This window comes from Panthera uncia, unplaced genomic scaffold (assembly GCF_023721935.1).
Source record: "Panthera uncia isolate 11264 unplaced genomic scaffold, Puncia_PCG_1.0 HiC_scaffold_895, whole genome shotgun sequence".
NCBI lineage: Eukaryota > Metazoa > Chordata > Mammalia > Carnivora > Felidae > Panthera > Panthera uncia.
Window position 1 is genome coordinate 3891 of NW_026060084.1, and position 9460 is coordinate 13350.

The 9460-nt window shown below is 37.4% G+C and overlaps 1 protein-coding gene across 2 annotated transcripts; it reads left to right on the plus strand.

Moving 5' to 3' along the window:
• The first annotated feature begins 5739 nt into the window (after positions 1-5739).
• On the plus strand, positions 5740-8975 carry LOC125918496 (C-C motif chemokine 20). 2 transcript variants are annotated; one of them, XM_049624483.1, is made up of 4 exons: positions 5740-5909; positions 7045-7159; positions 7863-7940; positions 8592-8975. In XM_049624483.1, exons 1-4 carry the CDS (start codon positions 5834-5836, stop codon positions 8611-8613), a joined length of 291 nt encoding a protein of 96 aa, XP_049480440.1. In that variant the 5' UTR covers positions 5740-5833; the 3' UTR covers positions 8614-8975. The 2 variants fall into 2 exon arrangements, with proteins under 2 accessions (XP_049480440.1, XP_049480441.1); XM_049624484.1 differs by having other exon boundaries at positions 7048-7159.
• Positions 8976-9460: the final 485 nt, after the last annotated feature.

The window sequence follows — 9460 nt, forward strand, 5'->3', positions numbered from 1 at the left end:
ACTTCCCATTAACGTGTTTATTGACCCCCCGCCCCCCACCGAAAAAAAATCAGTTGAAGGTCACCTTTAAAAAACTGTTTAAGTGACAACATCTGTCAAACTAAGAATTGGGAAATACAATTTCAATCAGTATAAAAAAGTACCAAAAGAAAAAAAAAATCAGCCAAAAAACACAATGTGATTCCGAGATGAGAAAGAAGGAAAAGAAGAGAAGAGACAACGGGAATGGAGGAAGAAGGAAAAATGGAGACAGTAGAAGAGAGAGGATCTGTGCATAGGGTGAAAGTTTGATCTAGGTAGGTAGAGAATTTTTTACTGTTGTTATGAGCTTTATTGACATATAATTCATGTATCATAAAATTCACTCTTTCCAAGTGCACACTTAGCATACTCACAGTGTTATGCAACCATTGCCACCACCTATTTTTAGATTATAGAGAAACCACATACCCATTAGCAATCACTCTCCATTCCCCTCCTTTTCCCCTGACACCCCACCCTACCCCTACTTCCTGGCTCTATAAATTTACCACTTTTGAACATTTCATACAAGTAGAATCTTATAATATGTGGCCTTTCGTGCTTGTTTTTTCTTTTTCACTTAGTACAGTGTTTTTAAGACTCATCCATGTTGTAGTATCTATCAGCACATCATTCATTTTTGTTGCCAAATAATGTTCCGTTGTACAAATTTACACATTTTATTTAGCTATTCATCACTTGATGACATTTGGATTTTTCCTACTTTTGGGTGATTATGAGTAATGAAGCCATGAACACTCATGTGCAGGTTTTTGTGTGGGCGTAGGTTATCACCTATCTTGGGTGTATACCTAGAAGTAGAATTGCAGAATCATCTATGGCTAACCATTTGAGGAACTGTCAAACTATTTTTCAGAGGGACCACATCATTTTTCATTTCATCAACAGCATATAAGGGTTCCAATGTCTCTATGTCATTGTCAATATGTCTTATCCATCTTTTTCGATTATAGCCATTCTCATGGGTGTGAAGTGATATGTTATTGTGGTTTTGATTTACCTTCCCTAATGACTAATGACTTTGATGATCTTTGCATGTGTTGTTGGTCATTTACATCTCTTTGGAGAAATGTCTATTCAGATATTTTGTCCATTCTTAAATTGAGTTGGTTATCTTTTTATTACTGATCTACAAGAGTTCTTCATATATTCTGGATACGAGGAAAAGTCACTTATCGGATATACGAGTTGAAAATTATTTCATGCCTTTTTGTGGGTGATTTTTTGACATTTTTGTAATAACCTTCGAAGCCCAAAAGTTTATCATTTTTATATAGTCCAGTTTATTTGTTTTTTATTTTGTTGCCTGAGCTTTTGGTGTTATGTCTGTAAAAAACCATTGCCAAGGTCATGAAGACTTACTCCTATATTTTCCTCTAAGAGTTTCATTGTTTTAGCTCTTATATTTAGGTATGTGATCCATTTTGAGTTCATTTTTGTGCGTGGTGCGAGGTAGAGGGTTCTCATCATTTTTGTGCATGTGGATATCCAGTTGTCCCAGCACCATTTGTTGAAAAGATTTTTCTTTCCTCCACTGAATGGTCTTGGCACCGCAATGGAAAAAAAATCAGTTGGTTATACAAGGGGGCTTCTAACCGGGCTCTCAGTCCTATTCCACTGATCTACATGTCTACACTTATGTCAGTATCACATGCCTTGATGACTGTAGTTGTGTAGTAAGTTTGGAATCAGGAACCGTAGGTCTTCCGACTTTGTTCTTCCATTTCTTTGTTGGGTTTGTTCTGAATATTTGGGATCTCTTGTAATTCTATATGAATTTGAGTATTGGCTTTTCCATTTCTGCAAATAAGCCAGCTGGAATTTTGGTAGGAATTATGTTGAATCTGAAGATCAATTTTGGGGGTGGGTGGGTGGTGCCATCTTAACAATGCCAAGTCTGTCTGATTTATGACGGAGGATGTCTTTCTCTTTATTTAGAAGTCTTCCTTCATTTCTTTAATAATAGTTTGTAGTTTTAGTTTCATTTTCCTCATCTTTTGTGAAACTTACACCTAGGTATTTTGTCTTTGTTTTTGTTTTTGATGCTATTGTAGAAGTAACTGTTTTCTTAATTGTATTTTCAGGTGTGCATTATTATCAGTGAACACTGATAGTGTGTAGAGATACAATTGAGTTTTGTATGTTGACCTCGAATCTTGCAACCTTGCTGACCTTATCAGTTCTAATAGTTTTTTTTTTTAGTGGGTTCTTTAAGATTTTCCATATATAAGATAATGTCATCTGCAAATTAAGATAGCTACTACTTCCTCTCCAATCTGGGTGTCTTCCTCCTTTTGTTGTACAGATGCCCTGGCTAGAATCTCCAGCACAATGTTGAATAGAATTGGTGAGAATGGACATCCTTGTCTGGGGCCTGATCTCAGGAGGAAAGCATTCAGTCTTTCGACAGTAAGTATGATTAGCTGTGGGATTTTCATTGATGACCTTTATCGGGTTGAGGAAGTTCTTTACTCTGCCTAGTTTGTTGACTGTTTTAATTATGATAGGGTGTTGGATTTTATTAAATGCCCTTCATACTTCTTTTAAATTTATGTATGCCATTTCATGAGATAATTCCCGCTTGGTTATGGTGCGTGGTCCTTTGTATATATGTCTGGATGTAGGTTACTAATGTTTCGTTGAGTATTTTTGTGTGTCTGTATTGATTAAGGCTGTTGGCCTATAGTTTTATTTTCTTGTGATGTCTTTATCTTACTTTAATATCAGTGTGATACTGTCCTCATAGAATGAGTTAGAAATTGTTATCTCCTTTTCTACTTATTGGAAACGTTTCTGAAAGAATTAGCTTCAATTTTTTTTTGAATATTTGGTAGAACTTACTTGGCTTTTCTTTACGGAAATATTTTTAGTTACCAATTTGATATCTTTGTTTGTTGTTGGGCTTTTTGAGCTTTTTATGTTTACTTGAGTCAGTTTCAGGACGTTGTATCTTTCTACTCATTTGTCCCTTTTATCTATACTATCTAACTTATTGCATACAGTTGTTCACAGTCATTCTTCTTTCTTACAGTTGGTAGTGATGACCTCTCTTACATTCTTGAGTTTAGCAATTTGTCTCTCAGGGCCCACACCCCCTTCCCCTGCTTTTTCTTGGTTAGTCTAGTTAAAGGTTGTTAATGTTGTTGACCTCTTCCAAGAACCAACTTTTAGTTCCACCCATTTCCTCTATTGTTTTGCTATTATTTCATGTATCCTTGCTGTAAGTTTCCCTCTGAGCAGTACTTTCGCTGCACCACATGAATTTTGGTACACTTGTGTTTCCGCTTGCATTCATGTCAACGTATTTTCTACTTTCCTTATGATTTCCTCTTTGACACATTGGTTATATAGGAGTGTAACATTTAATATCCCCATATCATTGTAAATTTCCCAAAGTTCCTTCTGTTATTGATTCTAATTTAATTCCACTGTGTTTTGAAAACATACTTTGTATGATCTCAATCCTTTTAAATTTATTAGGACTTGTCCTCTGGCCTTGCATGTGATTTATTCTGGAGAATGTTTTAGGTGCACTTAAGAAGGATGGATGCCTATTCTATTGTAGGGTGTAGTGTTCTATAGATACCTGTTAGGTCTAGTGGCTTTTCTATCTAGTTTTTCTATTCATTATTGAAAATGCGGTATTGAAGTATCCAATTTTTATTGTTGAATTGTTTATTCCTCCATTCCATTCTGTCAGTTTTGCTTCATATATTTTCAGGGGTTATTGTTAGGTATATATATGATCATAAATCTTGTATCTTCCTGATGAATTTATCCTTTATTATAATGGAACCCCCTCTTTATCTCTAGTAATTTTTGTTGTAAAATTTATTTTGTCAGATAGAAGCATAGCAACCCCAGCTTTTTTTTTTTTTACTGTTTACATGGTATATCTTTTTTTGACCTATTTACTTTCTTTTTTTTTTAATATGAAATTTATTGTCAAATTGGTTTCCATACAACACCCAGTGCTTATCCCAACAGGTGCCCTCCTCCATGCCCATCCCCCACTTTCCCCTCCCTCCCACCCCGCATCAACCCTCAGTTTATTCTCAGTTTTTAAGAGTCTCTTATGGTTTGTCTCCCTCCCTCTCTAACTTTTTTTTTCCCTCCCCCTCCCCCATGGTCTTCTGTTAAGTTTCTCAGGATCCACATAAGTGTGAAAACGTCTGGTATCTGTCTTTCTCTGTATGACTTATCTTACTCAGCATAACTCTCCAGTTCCATCCACGTTGCTACAAAAGGCCATATTAAAAAGAATTATTCACCACGGTCAAGTGGGATTCATTCTTGGGCTGCAGGGCTGGTCCAACATTCGCAAATCAATCGATGTGATACATCACATTAACAAAAGAAAAGATAAGAACCATACGATCCTGTCAATTGACCTATTTACTTTCAACATATTTGTGTTTAGTGGATAGTTTTTGTTTAATGATTTCAGTGTTTTTAAAATTTATTTTTTAAAATAATCATACAATACTATTAATTTTTTTCTCTGGATGTACAGTTCTAGGAATTTTAACATACATGTAGATATGTGTAACCATGCCTGTGATAGGATAGAAAATAATTCCATTATCTCCAAAAACTCCCTTCCTACAAACCTAATCCCTAACATACAATGATATTCTCCCTTGTGGAGAGTTCTTATTATACCATCATAGGTCAGGGATTCATTTTACATTATTATCATTATCACTATTATTTTTTTTTAATTTTTTAATATTTGTTTATTTTTGACAGAGAGAGACAGAGCATGAGCGGGGGAGGGTCAGAGAGAGGGAGACACAGAATCCGAAGCAGGCTCCAGGATCCAAGCCGTCATCACATAGCCCAACGCGGGGCTCGAACTCACGGACCGCGAGATCATGACCTGAGCCGAACTCGGACGCTCAACCGACTGAGGCACCCGGGCGCCCCAATCATTATCACTATTATTTGACATTTATTTTGTGGATTGTCTTTATTCTTCAACTGTTCTGAGACTTTGTATTGAGTTATAAAACTACATCCGCATGAAGAGTTAAGGGCAGACGGGGAGTATTTTCTGGGCTGCGATATTGATTAGTCATATAAATGTAGAAGATTCTTAGAAGAATTGGCATGGCATCAAGATTGAGGCTTGAGTCACACTTAAGGTCTGGTATCTTCTGCCAAAATTGGGAAAACTACTACACCACTGTCATATTACCTAATCTGAGTGGTAGTTTGGAAATACAAGGTCTTCGGGGATAGCTGAGCACCAACTATTCAATTGTAAATGCGTCCCCAAGTATGCCTGGCGTCCTGTCTCATCCTCTTGCTCCCAGTTGACTCTGGAAAGCAAATACAGTGTGAACAATAGAGTCCTATAACGTCCAGGTGTAGGACTGACCTTTGTATCACTGTTAATCCTTGTCCTCTCTTTTCAGAGACGAGACATTAAGTTGAAACTGCTTGAAAACTTTTCCTGAGCCACAGGGCTGGGCAGCTTTTCCCTCTTTGCAAATCCAAAGGATTTAGCAGGATTTTCCCCTTCTCAAACGCCGCCCCCCTCCTCTGACCTTCACAGCTTCCCAACATTAAGGAAAGGCAGGAAGTTTTCCCTGTGGTTATTTTTTTGTGACGACATGATGGGGCAGGTTGATCAATGGGGGAAAACCCACGTTAGAACACGCCTTCTGTGTACATTCCCAATATTTGCTATAAGTAGGGCCATCCCAGACTCAGGCTGCTACCAGAACCCAACAGCACTCCTAGCACACTGGGTACCCAGCACTGGGCAGATCTATTCCCTGAGCTGAAAATGGACAGTGGCAAGAATTTGCTCTTGGCTGCTTTGATGTCAGTGCTGCTACTCCACCTGTGCAGCAAGTCAGAAGGTGAGTAGCACTCTTTCTGCTAACGCAGGAGGAAGAACTATTTTCTTCCTCTAAGCCTTGAGCTCACCCGGGGGTCCCCAAGGAGTGGGAGCCTGTTAGAAAGTCTTCAGAAGTGATGGGAGTTGTCAGCTCATTGGCGAGTGAGGAGGGAAATGTTGCTGCTGCTGACCGGGCTTTTCTCTCTGCTGGCAATCCCAGCAGATTTGGAGGTGGGTGGGTGGGCTCTTAGAGACCCCCAAGCTCTGCAACAAGGCCAAAGTGCTATTTCTTGGAGTGATGTAAATTGGGTAACATTACCAGTAAATGGGGTCAATTCAGAAATGTGGGGAACACTCCCACCTTCCCAACTTTCTCACCTCTCAGCTAAATAGTAAAGATCAAAGCTCACCCTTTAGGGGCAGATGATGGGACCTGTCTTCTCCATCCTTACGTGGCTTTGGGGCCATCTTTTGCCAACTTGGAGACAACATTTATTCCTTACCGTATAGCAGGTTATAATTTAACCTGGGGGGGAATGTCCAAGAATTGCTTTATGACTGTCAGAGCACATGACGTCTAATGACAGGTGCATCCCTGAAAATGCACGTGTTGAACTTTTATGATCAAAATAAAACATTAAAATAATAAATTAAATTAAAATATTTCCATTAATACTACAATTTCAATTGCAGCCCGGATAAGCAGCTCCTATAAATCACATTTTCCTTTATAACTTCTTGCCGTTTCCCTCCTCTTAGTACCCAGTGGCCAGATAATAGATTAAGATCTCCATACTTCTTCATTTTCTGAATTTGGAAGCTTATCTATAGGAGTTTCTTCAAGTGGGAGGTACTCATATTCTTGAGTGATTATAGTGAACTTAAAATAAAACACTGTCCATTTGTGTTTCTTAGTAAAGATATTCCTTTCCTTGGAGATCACGTGCTTCTAGACTTTTGAACCAAAATTGCCCAGCACATAAACCATTTTTTTTTAAAGAGAGCTGGGGGCTACCTTAAATCAGGTCTCAAAGCCATTGGAACTCTTTCTCTAAATAGTTTCTTTAGCATCTACAGCTCCAACTCCAAGTAGTTCTGTAATACTATCACAAGATACGTTCATTCATGTGGACTCAATACTTGCAATTTCTTTTTAGCAGCAAGCAGCTTTGACTGCTGCCTTCGGTATACAGAACGCATCCTTCATCCCAGATTTATCGTGGGCTTCACGCAGCAGCTGTCCAATGACGCTTGTGATATCAATGCAATCATGTAAGTTATCAACTGACTTGAATTTAGTTGTATCAGATGTACACGGGAATTTCGCGTCTCAAAACATGTTTGCCTTTTTTGGAGTTGCATTCAGAAATAACCGATGTGGCAAAGATACGTTTGTTTTGTTAGGGCGTATGTACTTCAAAGTTTAAATAGGACAGGACTAAGGTGAAAGCTTGTTTTTTTTAGAAAAAGAACAGAGTCGAGGGCAAAAACGTCTTTCTAAGATAAACTTGTAAGCACCTAATGCGTTAGCTCATGAAAATATGAAAGACATCAATTTGGAAATGAGCATCTTCCACCAGGGAATGGTTGGGGCTTTTATATTTTCACATATAATATTCTTGATTCATATAGGATATTATACTTCGGAATGATATAAATTAGTCATGTTTAGTGTAACCACCGGCAACAAAATTAAATCATTCTAAGACTATTTTCCAGCCATTGTTCAACCATTTGTTCAGTTGCAGAGAAAGTAGGAGAGAGTCCCTTTCATTTCTTGCATCAAGCTTTATCAGAATTTTTTTTTTTTTTTTTGTATTTTGTTTCACCTCTGAAATAACTAAAATGTTTAGTGGGTAGAACAGTCAGCTGGAATACAAAACTTCCATTGGGTGTTCTATGACATAGCCGTTCAAAACTTTTGAAGCACAAATAAAATTTTCTGTGTTTGTTTTTCGTTTTTTGTTTTTTATAGCTTTTACACAAAGAAAAAATTCGCTGTGTGCGCAGATCCAAAGAAGAACTGGGTGAAACAGGCTGTGCATATCCTCAGGTATGAGATATTTACCATCAGTCCCCCTCCAAATGTCTGGGGCAAAGGTCAAGTGCAGAGTAGCGGATCATAGACTCGCTGGGACCCTTCCGCCTAAGCACCGTAGAATTTTAAAGGGGAAATTTGAGTCGGACCATAAACCAAAAATTCATTTTTTTCCACTTACATCCTTTTTATTTTTTTTTAATTTAGTGAGTTTTACGAGATGTGTTAGTCCTCCATGCATTTAATAGTCACAAGCTTCTTCATTTTGGTGCAAAGATGCCTCCTATTTATAGAATTTACAGACCGCGTGATACTTCTTTGTTAAAAACTAAAAAATAAAGAGCCAACCAGAGATCAATATTCTGATTTCCATTGATTATAATGGAGAGTAACATTTTATCAACATGAACAGAAGCCACCTAATACGAAGGTGCCATAGACACTGAATTTAAAGATGCAACGTAAGCGCTCAATCCTGTTTCCATCTCTAGCCAGCTCACTTGTGTTGGGCAGGGCCCTTCCTCTCTGAACCTTGATTTCCTCATCTGGACTCTGAGCTGCTGGCACCCTGAGATTAATGAGAAGTAATGTTTAGGTACAAAAGGCACTCCTACCAGCCAGTCCACCCTGTCTTTGCTTATTGTTTTCTTCTCTTCCTCTTGACAGCCAAAGAGTCAAGAAGATGTAAAAACTGATGCTCTCTGCGAAGGAATTGGACAGAGCCCAAGAACAAAAGAATCTAGCTGGAGTTGGCAGTTGAGAGTTCAGCACTTACCTGATTTGTGCCTCGTTGGACCTGTCCAATTGATGAAGTTGATACATATTGCATCATAGTTTGCTTTGTTAAGCATCACATTAGAGTCAAACTCTATTTTATGTTATTTATATCTATGGTTTTTTTGTGTGTGTGTTGCTATTTAATACTAATTTCCTATAAGCTATTTGGTTTAGTACGAATGTGTAGAGGAATGAGGTTATATAGCCTTTCTTGTAAGCTGCAAGCTATTTGTAAAAAAAACTATTTAACGTTCTTCTGTCTACATAGTTTTGTTTCTTAAACTGTTGTAATTAACCTGTAAAAGAGAAAAATGATGATTAAAAATAAATATTGAAAATAAAAGAATGAAATAAAAATTATTTGTTGATAGAGTTATATAACACTTATTAAGATATATATTAAAATATTTTTAAAATATTGAAAGGCATGGTAAATGCCAAAATTGGGGGTGAGGAGGAATCGTATTTCCCCACTTACTCCTGCCTGGTTGTTCCTCTTAACTCTGTTCCTCATGGTCCTGGCTTTCATTCTATATGAATTATAATGAAAAGGTGCTTTATTTTATTTTTTTATTCAAAGTCATCCAAACCAAAAATTAGAAAAATGCTAAATCTGAGATCTATAGCTTAGTGTTTACTGATGTAAAACTTTTCAAAATAAAAAAGTGTACCCATAAACTTTGAGACTACAGGGATATAACAACTACTTTGAAAACACCCTGAGAAATTCCTTTGTCCATGTAGGGACCTAGGAATGG

Bases quoted from the DNA above. Each gene is read 5' to 3' on its own strand.
- LOC125918496 (XM_049624483.1), top strand. From the start codon at position 5,834: ATGGACAGTGGCAAGAATTTGCTCTTGGCTGCTTTGATGTCAGTGCTG. The intron at 7,160-7,862 runs GTAAGTTATCAA...TGTTTTTTATAG, and splicing joins TGTGATATCAATGCAATCAT to CTTTTACACAAAGAAAAAAT. The intron at 7,941-8,591 runs GTATGAGATATT...TCCTCTTGACAG, and splicing joins CAGGCTGTGCATATCCTCAG to CCAAAGAGTCAAGAAGATGT.